An 11,394-nucleotide genomic window follows, 5' to 3' on the forward strand; every position below is an offset into this window, starting at 1 on the left:
GAAAGGATGGGAACAAAAGGAGGTTGGAGGGGGTGGGCAGGGAAGAGGAAGGAAAAAACACGGAGGAGGCAGACTTGAACACAGAACAAGAAACCCTTTAATGAAGGGAGGGGGTCATATCCGTCCAGCCTTCATCACCCAGCTGCCGGCAGTCCTGGATAAATGGCGTTCGTTTGTTATAAATACAACTCCTAGAAGCCACAGGTCAGGATCTTCCGCACAGAGCCGAGGGACGGGTTACTTCAGCTAACAAGGCCTGTGGGGAAAAGTAGGAGGGGGAGACATGAGCCCACCGCCCCCAAAGTGCAACAGTAATGAATTCCCATTGTGGTTTGAACCTGCATGATGTCCAAAAAAAGCACAAGTCACCCGAGGGTGTGGGTGGGTATGCGCTCAAAACTAGCCTACCATAAAGTAAAATTCACACCCATTGCTCCACCCACTTTCGCCTCCCACCCCACCCGCCGCAGGCAACACAGCCCCCAGAAAATTACCCAGAGGGGATGTGGCCCCCCCAAGCTGAAACAGGCCCCCCACTTCTGTAGTGGTAAGATAATCCCATCACAACGGCTGGCTATACTTTAACCCTTAGTGATCGTTCAAGCTCCCCCTTCCCCTTTTAAAGTCGTGTCCCCCGTCCCCCCCGCCAAATAATTCAATTATTTTTAAAATAGCAGCTTTTTGAATCCACCATGCTGGGAAGAGACGGAAACTTACCAAGGTAATCATCCATGAGGGACCCAATAGCAAACTGCGAAATAATTTTTTAAAACATTATTCTTCATTTACTTATAACTCACACTTTCATAAAACTATACCGAGGCGGTATAGAACATTTAAGAATAAAATCAACAAAAAGCATCTGTTAAAAATATTATTCGAAATGGAATACACCCTCTCCCTCCTCTTCATGTTCTCCTCACAACAGCCCTGAGAAGTAGGCGAGGCTAGGCTGAGAGGCAGTGACTGGGAGCTCCCATGGCCCAGTGAGGATTTGAACCCTGGTCCCCCAGGTCCCAGTCCAGCACTCCAACCGCTACTCCACACTGCCTCTGAGCCAGGAGGGTGGTGGGTGTCTGTGTGTGAACTGCTGTTTTTGTTTTGTATTGTTTTGTATTGTTACCTGTAAGCTGCTTTCAAAAATCATTTGGTCGAAAAAGTCAGATTGCAAATAAATACTTTTACAACTCACGATATCGTTTTTGTCCACACGGGTACCCACAATCTTCAGCCTGATCTCATCGTCTTGCTGGATGACAATATCCTGCGTTGGGGGGAAAAGAGACAGCGAAGGGCTGTGCTCAATGGCTGGCTGGTGCCCACTGGGGAATGGTAGGGCAGAGGGCAGGGAGCCAGTCAGTAGGTGGCGCCAGAGCCAACAACAGAGCCAACAAATGCAAGTTTTGTCCCCATCCTCAACAGAGAGACTGTGGAGGAGGAAGATGGTAGGCAAAGCCACTCTCTGAACTGGTTCAAAGGAGAGGATGACTTACCTCATCTATAGTTTTGTAGCACGGAGGATTGGAGTTGGGGTCAAACTCCATTTCAGAGGGAATGGACTGCAAAGAGAATTAAGAGGGGATATGAGCAGCTGAAGGGGAGGTGAAAGGGAAGATGGGCTGATGGTTCTGTGGTAGAGGATGGACAGCCTTCTCTGACACCCTCACAGCCTTTCTGGAAGCCGCTGAGACATTGCCCCTCATCCCCCCAAGCCTAGGGCACTTACATGTCGCGAAATGAAGCAAGACATGGGCCCAATTTCAGTGAAGAGTCCGACCTGGTGAGAGAACAACAAGGAACATCACTCTCAAGCAACCTCCATCTTGAAAGCATGTCGGCATTCGCACAAGGAACGGCAGGCTAGGATTTGGGGGCAGACGTCGGCAAAGCGAGTCAGAGGGACCCTCCAGTGCAAAAGGACTTCCTCTTAACCGGCATGGCTTCCCCCCAAAGAATCCTGGGAGTTGTGGTTTGTCAAGGGTGTAGAGAGTTGTTAGGCAGCCATTTTCTCCTCACAGATACAGTTCCCAGAATTCTTTGGGAATGAGGATTGATAATAATAATAATAATAATAATAATAATAATAATAATAATAATGTGATGGCCTGGGATTCGGACTCAGAGGCTGAACCTGAGGAATCCCAGCCTGCACAGGAGTCCCCACCTCCAGAACCAGCTGAGCCGGGGCTGGGGATTGAGCCTGAAGGGTCCTCACCTGTGCTGGATCCTCAGGTGCAGGCACCAGCTGAGTCTGCTCTGGCTCCTGAGGTGATGGAGGACCCATTGCCTGCAGGTGCTCCACTCTCAGCCCCGTCAGGGGAAGCTGAGGTGGCCTCTGGGTCCGGTAACCCTCCAGCCTCTCCTGAGCTACAGAGGCTCAGGGCAGACAGGCGGAGGGAACTAAGTTCCCGCAGGAGGAGTGCTCACCTCCAGGCCAGGAGAGGCGAGTCACCTGTGGATCGGGGCCGCCCTATGCCTCGGGGCAGATAAAAGCCAGCAAGCCCAGTTCCAGGTTGCGGGAGCAACATTGTTGGTAGCCTGTTCCTGCCTGCACTCTGTCCTGCTCTTCTGCCAAAGTTCCTGACCTCACCAGACTCACCGTCTTGGACCCAGCTTCAGCTTCGACGGACAGCCTCCATACCGCACCCTTGACCTCAGACTGGACTCGGACCTCACGGTTAACCCTCAGGACCAGCACAAATTATTATTATTATTATTATTATTATTATTATTATTATTAATGATTGTTAAACTACTGTATTTTTTGCCCTATAGGACGCACCGTCCCATAAGGCACACCTAGTTTTTGGGGGGGGAAATAAAGGGGAGGAATTATTTCCCCCCCCAGGCGCGGGGCTGGGGCGGGGGAGGCCCGAGCTTCCCCCGACCCCAGCCCCCAAACAGGCAGCTCTCTGCAAGCCGTGGGAGCCCAGCGCTGGCTCCCGCTGCTTGTGGAGAGGTCCGCGAAGCCTGGAGAGCAAGAGGGGTCGGTGCGCACCGACCCCTCTCGCTCTCCAGGCTTCAGCGAAAGCCTGCATTCGCCCCATAGGACGCACACACATTTCCCCTTCATTTTTGGAGGGGAAAAAGTGTGTCCTATAGGGCGAAAAATATGGTACTCTGGGAACTCTGTGAGGATAATAAAGGCCTCCTAAAAACTTTCAGCTCTCAGCATCTTTAACAAATTCCATTTCCCAGGAATCTGTGGGGAAAGCCACGACTGTATACAGCGGAGCTATAGCACTTTAAATGTATAGTGCGGATGTGGCCCAAGACATTTCACCTCACCTTGTTCACCTGAGTCACAACAGCATCCACCACTTCGCCCTTGAAAGGCCGGAAGACGATGGCCTTGTATTTGACCGGGTAAAGGACAAAGCCACGCCCAGGCTGGATCACACCCGCCCCAATGTTGTCAATGGTAGTGACAGCGATTACAAAACCATATCTGGGAAGGAGGAGAAATAATTAACAATCGTTTTATTATTTATATGCCAGCCCCCTGACTGGGTTTCCCCAGCCACTCTGGGCGGCTCCCAACAGAATATTAAAAATATGATAAAACATTAAAAACTTCGCAATACAGGGCTGCCTTCAGATGTCCTCTAAAAGTCAGATAGTTGTTTATTTCCTTGACATCTGATGGGAGGGTGTTCCACAGGGCGGGCGCCATTACAGAGAAGGCCCTCTCCCTGGTTCCCTGTAACATCACATCTTGCAATGAGGGAACCACCAGAAGGCCCTCAGCACTGGGCCTCAGTGTCCGGGCAGAACGATGGGGGTGGAGATCTTCCTTCAGGTATACTGGACCAAGGCTATTTAGGGTTTTAAAGGTGAGCACCAACACTTTGAATTGTGCTTGGAAAAGCACTGGGAGCCAATGAAGATCCTTCAGGACCAGTGTTATATGGTCCCAGTCGCTAGTCCAGCTGCCGCATTCTGGATTAGTTATAGTTTCCGAGTCACCTTCAAAGGTAGCCCTGCGTAGAGTGCATTGCAGAAATCCAATCCTGCTTCTCAGGGGGCAGTGGTGCAATAATGTGGGGTTGTGGGGGGGGGGGTGTGTGTCAAAGACCCATTACTATTTTTGCAGCAGAGTCCTCGTCTGCAGAACCTTACAGCTGCCAAAATGCTTGCCCACTGAGTTATGAACCTTCACCTAAAAATGAAGTAAGATATCAGTCCTCATTGTTCCATATAAAGATCGGATTTAAACTACAGTTCCCAGGATTCTCTGGAGGGAAAACCAGGGATGACACTGGTTTAAATGTGCAGTGCTTTATTGGCGCTCATCCAGGCCATTGCTGATCTACACCGCCAAGTATCACGGGGAAAGAGGATCCCACTCTGCTCTTTCACTTACTTGCCCGTGCAGGTCCCCTCCACCTCGGTAAAGAGCTTCTGCTTAACAGTGTTGAGAAGGTTGGGCCCAAAGTAACGAGGGTGCAGCAGGATTTCGTGTTCCAATGAGATCTGGAGGCAAAACAGGTGTGGAACAGCAGAGACATTAGTGCAGGGGTCCCCAAACTAAGGCCCAAGGGCAGGATAAGGCCCAAGGAACTCATTTATCTGGCCCATGGCAACCCCCGCCGCCCACTCTTACCGGCACTGCACTGCAGGGTTGGAGGAGCACCGGAAATAGCTTGTGCGCATGCACAAGTGTTGTGCACATGTGCAATCGTTATTTCCGGTGCACATCTGGGTCAGAGGCCCGTGCACATGCGCACAAGCTATTTCTGGTGGTCCTCCAACCTGGAAGTGCGTCAGAAATAGCGTGTGCGCACGCATATGGGTACGCGCTCCCTTCACGCGATCGGTACTGGAGACACCGGCCCAAGGCACGGTACGTTTGCTGACCCCTGCATTAGTGCAACAGCCACTAAGCAGATAGCAACATTAGATCTTATTCCCACTGCACTGTGACAGCTGGTCTACACAGCCAAAGGAAGGCAAGTGGAGGGAGAAAGCTCTGTCGCAGAATGGGGACTCATTGCAGCACCTAGTCACAAGCTTAATTCCAATAACACACTTGGCTACTTTTTAAAAAGCACTAACTTACTACCGGGATGCGGGTGGTGCTGTGGGTTAAACCACAGAGCCTAGGACTTGCCGATCAGAAGGTCGGTGGTTTGAATCCCCACAACAGGGTGAGCTCCCGTTGCTCGGTCCCTGCTCCTGCCAACCTAGCAGTTCGAAAGCACATCAAAGTGCAAGTAGATAAATAGGTACCGCTCCGGCGGGAAGGTAAACGGCGTTTCCGTGCGCTGCTCTGGTTCGCCAGAAGCGGCTTAGTCATGCTGGCCACATGGCTCCCTCGGCCAATAAAGCGAGATGAGCGCCGCAACCCCAGAGTCGGCCACGACTGGACCTAATGGTCAGGGGTCCCTTTACCTTACTACTGATTGGTTGCCTGTTATGTCCCACTTTTCATATCCCAGAGGCTCAAGGTGCTGCACATGGTTCTCCCCCTCATTTAATCCCCACAACCGCCCTGCTGCAAAGTAGGCAGAGAAACAATGGTTGGCCCAAGCTCACATGGTGAGTGTGATGGCTGAGCGGGGAAAATCGAACCCAGGTCTCCCAGCTCCAACAATTAAGCACTGCACTACACTGGCTTCTCAAGGAAGCATGGGAGCATCTGCATGCAATGCTCTGAGCTGTGACCCTTGCCCAGTATTTTCAATGAGGTCTACTAACAGTAAGCAGATTTAGGATTGCAGTAGAGAACTGCTGGGCCACCCAAAGATCTGACTCTAGCCCAGCATCCAGATGTCAACAGGGAGCCAGCCAGATGCAACTGCCACCTGATGTGTGACCACAGCAACTGCTTCAGAGATATCATGTCTGTGGACAAGGGAGACTCCATTTGCCATCATAGTCAATGGAGTGACAGATCTGTTTCTGATGATCCAGGCTGATTTGAGAGCAAGAGTGGTGTCGTGGTTAAACTGTCGGATCACTACCTGGGACACCAGGGGTTAAATCCCCACTTGGCCATGGACCTCAGTGCTTCTCAACCTAAGGGAATTAAATAAGATGGGGGAGAGTCACATATGCCACCTTGTTCTGGAGGGGATAATATAATAATAATAATAATAATAATAATAATAATAATAATAATAATAATAGCAACACCTCACCCATCTGGCTGGGTCTCCCCGCCACTCTGGGCAGCTCCCAACATAATAATAATAATAATAATAATAATAATAATAATAAATAAATAAATAATAAATAAATAAATAAATAATAATAATAACAACAACAAGCGATAAAACATCAAACATTAAAAACTTCTCTAAACAGGGCTGCCTTCAGATGTCTTCTAAAGGTTGTTTATTTTCTTGACATCTGTAGTGAGGGAACCACCAGAAGGCCCTTGGAGCTGGACCTCAGTGTCCAGGCTGAACGATGGGGGTGGGATATAACTGCAATAAATAAATAAATAAATAAAGTCCTATACATTTTTTAAAAAAAACCCTCTAAGGCTAACTGTCACAAAACAGTGCTGGGCTGCTCTGGGGTAGTCAAGGTTCTGTTCAGGGCAGCCTTGCTGAAATCCACGAACATGACTAGGTTAGGGCCATTCATTTCAACAGGTCTACCCTGAGTAAAACTCGGCTGCATAGCACCTGATGAGGGCGGCCAGTAGCAGCGCTGCGTTTGATCTCCCTTGTCCACGATCTCCTCCTCTTCCAACTGGGTGCCACCGAAATTTGAGAGAACTCCTCAGATTGCAACCAAAACGTAGAATCCTAGAACTGGAAAGCTGGAAAGGGGCCACGGGGATCATCTAGTCCAACCCCCTGCGATGCAGGAATCTTTTGCCCAAGGGGGGCTCAAACCTACAGCCCTGCGATTAAGAGTCTCCTGCTCTACCGACTGAGTTATTTATTCCAAGACTACATAACGACGGAAGGGCCAGAATACCACCTTGACGTTGCACATCATTCATTTGCCCCCGCGACCCCATCTTTCACGTCCCACGTGGGGTGCCTGGGTAGCAAAGGAGCTAAAACCTAAGGCTCCCCAGTAATAGAAAAATACTCACATGGTAAAACATCTTGGTGCCCGCCTGCGCGCACGCGCGCGCGTCCGCACCTCTCTTTTCTTTTCGAGACCGGAAGGAACGCAGAGGCACCGCGCGTTCTAAATGTTGCAAGGCAGCTTCGTCCTGATTGGCTGCGCGGCGATAGGATTCCATTGCCGCCTAACGAAGCAAACAGGAAGCTGCCGGGGCAGGGGAAGGGAACGTTGCTCGCCTGCGCGTGCGCCTCAGCGGTCGATGCCAGTGCCTATAGTGTCATGGCGGGTGCACAGGGCTCTCCCATAGTGGGATGTGTATAGGTGTACGGAGCGGGGGCGGCTCTTTCCATAGACGTTTGCTAGACATCAGAACATAAGAAGAGTCTTACAGCTGGATCAGGCCAGGGGCCCAGCTAGCCTGGTATTCAGAGACATATGCTGCCTCTGACCCTGGAGGGAGAACATAGCCAGTACTGTATGGTTAGTAGCCACTCACAGTCCCCATCATCACTTGTCTTGGGTCATGCTTACTGGGGTTAATGGGAGAGCCATAGGTTCCCTTGCTTAGGGGGTGGCGGGCTATGGCTCAGCGACAGAGCACCTGTTTTTCATGCAGAGGGTCCCAGGTTCAAATCCTGCCATCTCTAGGTAGGGCTGGGAGAGATTCCTTATCTGAAACCTTGGAAGGCTGCTGCCAGTCAGTGCTTGTAACACTGAACACCTAGGTGGAGCGTCCTATGAGAGCTACCTGTAATTTCCCTGTGCTTTGAGGGAGGCTGTCTGCCCATTACCAGAGCTATGTATCCAAGGGTGTTTTTTTTTTTAATGGATTGCTTTTAACTTGCTGGAAACAATGAGCAACAAACTGGTTTTAGCAGCTGCTTTTACTCACTTTTTATTTTGTGTGTGTATTTTTATTTGTCATAGAATTGTAGAGTCGGAAAGGACCATGAGGGTCATCTAAGCCAACCCGTTGCAATGAAATAATCTTTTGCCCAACATGGGGCTCAAACCCACAACCCTGAGATTTAGAGTGTCTTGCTCTACTAAGCTATGTCATCATACTGTTGTTTTCATATTATCGCTGTTCATTATTACATCTATATTCCACTTTTCCTCCACAAAGCTCAAGACAGCATAGATGCTTTCCTCCTTTCCCTGTTCTATCCTCACAACAACCCTGTGAGGTAGTTTAAACCCAGAGATTATTACCATCTGGAAGTGCTTTTTTCTCCATATGTCTGAAACTCCCCAAATGCCCATGAGATACCTCCTGTATTATTATTATTATTATTATTATTATTATTATTATTATTAATACAATTTATTACCCACCCTTCATCGTACCATCCCAGGGCAGGTCAGAACAATTTAAAACAAAATGTTAACCACAGTTTAAAACAAATTGCAATCCTACAAGAATAGGGTGGGTCCTAGCAATATACATCTCAGCTGGCAAAGACCAAAGCACTTCCTTCAAATTCCTCCTCAAAACCCACCTTTTCTATGAAGCCTTGGCATAATCCTCTAAACTCCCCGTGCCCTGCTGTAAACCACCTTCTGTCAGCAAATCAGAATGAACATTGTCTAGCCTCCTTGCAAATGCATCAGGATGAATGTTCAATAAACAGGTCACTGCATATTATTTATTACATTTGTACCCTGCCCTTCCTCCCAAAGGAGTCCAGGGCAGCAGGTACAGTATCAGAAACTCTGGCCTCCAGATGTTGCTAGACTACAACTCCCATCATCTCTGGCCATTGGCCATGCTTGCTGAGGCTGATGGGAGCTGTAGTTCAGCAATTCCTGGAGGGCCCAAATGTTCTCCACACCCAGCATACTGCTTCCTTATTTATTCCTGCCTCCACTTCCGTCCCTTACCTCTGCCTCACATTTTATACTGTAAGCTCCCCAGGGCAGAGACCTGTCTTCTTGTACTCCATAAAGAACCAGAAGCATGGCTTGCACTCTTTAGATTATATTGAGAATTTAAAAACTGGTTGGGTGTGCAGTCAATGAAAAGATACAAACAAAATTTGACTTCTTTATTAAAAACACTTGTAATATCAAAAATAAATTCTGCTAAGAATGCAACTCCAGCCCCAACCCAACCCAACCCCAAGCATTTCCCTATCCCCAAAGAGGGTGAACTGTCTCACTCACTGCTTAAAGCTCATATAAATTTAGGCTGCAATTCCACAGCAATTTTCATGGGAGTTCTATTGAACTCAGTGGGACTTACTTCTGAGTAGACATACACAAGATTGCAGCTTAAGGCACATAACTCCCCAACTCAAACATGCTCCCTGAGTTAATTTCCCCCCAAAATAAATCTACCTAAAGACCCTTTCCCTATCATACTGATTTCTAATTTCCAGCTGATTTCCCTGCCTCATCATTTATTTCCAGCTGATATCTGACTTCTGGCTGATTTACCCATTTTCTGATTTTTAGTTGATTTCCCTGCTGATCCTCTTCCCTTATAGCGGATATACAACATAAAAAAGCAACAACATCATCCCTTTAGCAAACCTGTACATAGCTGCACTGCTAAGATATATCTTTGAAAGATGCACACACATACACAGCCATGCCCCTAGAATAAAAACACCTGCAGGAAGGCAGCTAATCATCTTACTTGAGTCCCAGCAGCCCCCTCCCTTCAGAGCTTATCTACACCTATTTCAAATGCTCCAGTACATTCCAGGGTACTCTCATACCGCTTTAACACGTATGCCTCCCGCAAAGAATCTTGGGAAGTGTAGTTCATAAAGTGTTCTGAGAGCTGATAAGCGAAACCTAATAAACCACAATTTCCAGGATTCTGTGGGGGAAGCCATGACTAAGAGAATGCTTTAGACCAGGCATAGGCAAACTCAGCCCTCCAGATGTTTTGGGACTACAACTCCCATCATCCCTAGCTAACAGGACCAGTGGTCAGGGATGATGGGAATTGTAGTCCCAAAACATCAGCTTTAGACGGAGGGTACAGATGTGACCTTGTTCGGGTCAAGCAGCAAGGGGAGAGCAAGGCAGAAGGCAGCGCCATTCTCTGCCAACTGGGCAACTGGAAAACTTTGGCAAGCTAGCAAGCAAACGAAAAGAAATATTGGAATGTAAACATCTGTCTCTGTAAAGCCAGGCTGGTGGGGCAGCATTTACACATTGCCTTCTTGGGGCCCCAGGCCAGTGGTGAATGGGGGGGGCTGTAAAAAATGTGGTTGAAGAGACAGATGTGGCTCTTAAGCTTTCTCCACAGCGATGGCTGGTGCCCATTGGGACCGGGGAGGTGGAAGGCAAAGGAGCCCAACAATGAAGCCAGAACCAATGTCACAGCTTGAACCCAGCATTCCAGTTTAGTCACATCCTCGTCTTCCTCCCTGCTGAGTTCTACAACACTGAGGCTACACAGGAGGAAGATGATAGGCAGGGCTGTTCCCTGGACTGGCCGTAAGTAAGAAGGCAGGCAGGTAGGTGAGGGCAAGTTGAGGCTGCCCCATTTGCCCTAATGGGCCAGCCTCTGATATTCATACCGTATTTTTCGCTCCATAAGATGCACCCGACGATAAGACACACCTAGTTTTTAGACGAGGAATGTAAGAAAAAACAATTCTTTAAAGGGAGCACTGCGCAGAGCCTGTATGACTTCTGGGATAGCTGCGCAGCCTCTTCAGGGCAGCGGGATGAAGGCTCCCTGCTGCCCTGAAGAGGCTGCACCCAGCTAAGCCAGAAGTTGGAACAGTGAGAGGGAGTGCAGTGATCCCTCTCGCTGTTCTGGCTTCTGGGATAGCTGCGCAGCCTGCATTCGCTCCATAAGATGCACACACATTTCCCCTTACTTTTTAGGAGGGAAAAGGTGCGTCGTATAGAGCGAAAAATACGGTAACTAGGCTGTGTTCCAGGCACATGTCTCTCCATCCTCCAACCAGGCCAGCAAGATGAATTATCACCATGGAGCCACAATTCCTGGGGAAAAGGCCTGACAGCAGGGCCAGGGAAGGATGCCACCTGGGGAGCAGGTGAGCCCAACAGAGATGTCCAGAGGGTCGTATTTGGCTCCCAGGACCAAGGGCCCCCCCATTCCTCCTGTAAAGCAAGGGTGGCCAACTGGTGGCCCTCCACATTTTGCTGGACTCCAACTCCCATTGGTACGGTTAACGATCAGGGTGGTGAAGCCCATCAACATGGGAGGTGGGTAGCTGAAGGCTCCCCCATCCTTGGTGTAAACAGGAAGCTGGGAGGCAGCTACAACCCCCTTCCTGCCCTACTCCTCCCACCCTGAGTTCACATTTCTGCTGTTAGCTGCAGCTCATCCCACCTTACAGTGGGGAAGTGAGGAACCTGTCGAGATGTTGCTGGACTCCAACT

General features: G+C 49.2%; 1 protein-coding gene across 2 annotated transcripts; it reads right to left on the minus strand.

Moving 5' to 3' along the window:
• Positions 1–74: 74 nt before the first annotated feature.
• POLR2G (RNA polymerase II subunit G) lies at positions 75–7,219 on the minus strand. 2 transcript variants are annotated; one of them, XM_081841412.1, is made up of 8 exons: positions 7,052–7,219; positions 4,364–4,473; positions 3,289–3,448; positions 1,727–1,777; positions 1,494–1,559; positions 1,193–1,264; positions 718–751; positions 75–256 (listed from the first exon to the last, which is right to left on the minus strand). In XM_081841412.1, the coding sequence occupies exons 1-8, from the start codon at positions 7,202–7,204 to the stop codon at positions 243–245; spliced, it is 660 nt and encodes a 219-aa protein (XP_081697538.1). In that variant the 5' UTR covers positions 7,205–7,219; the 3' UTR covers positions 75–242. The 2 variants fall into 2 exon arrangements, with proteins under 2 accessions (XP_081697538.1, XP_081697539.1); XM_081841413.1 differs by lacking the exon at positions 7,052–7,219 and adding an exon at positions 6,934–6,969.
• Between the last annotated feature and the right edge of the window lie 4,175 nt (positions 7,220–11,394).

Source organism: Podarcis erhardii (genome assembly GCF_964252035.2).
Source record: "Podarcis erhardii genome assembly, chromosome: 15".
Classification (NCBI taxonomy): Eukaryota; Metazoa; Chordata; class Lepidosauria; order Squamata; family Lacertidae; genus Podarcis; species Podarcis erhardii.

Coding starts and splice junctions, on each gene's coding strand:
- POLR2G (XM_081841412.1), bottom strand. CDS start 7,204: ATGGAATCCTATCGCCGCGCAGCCAATCAGGACGAAGCTGCCTTGCAA. Junction 1,778..3,288: donor TTGTGACTCAGGTGAACAAG/GTGAGGTGAAAT, acceptor TTCTCTCACCAG/GTCGGACTCTTCACTGAAAT. Junction 752..1,192: donor GTGTGGACAAAAACGATATC/GTGAGTTGTAAA, acceptor ATTATTTCGCAG/TTTGCTATTGGGTCCCTCAT.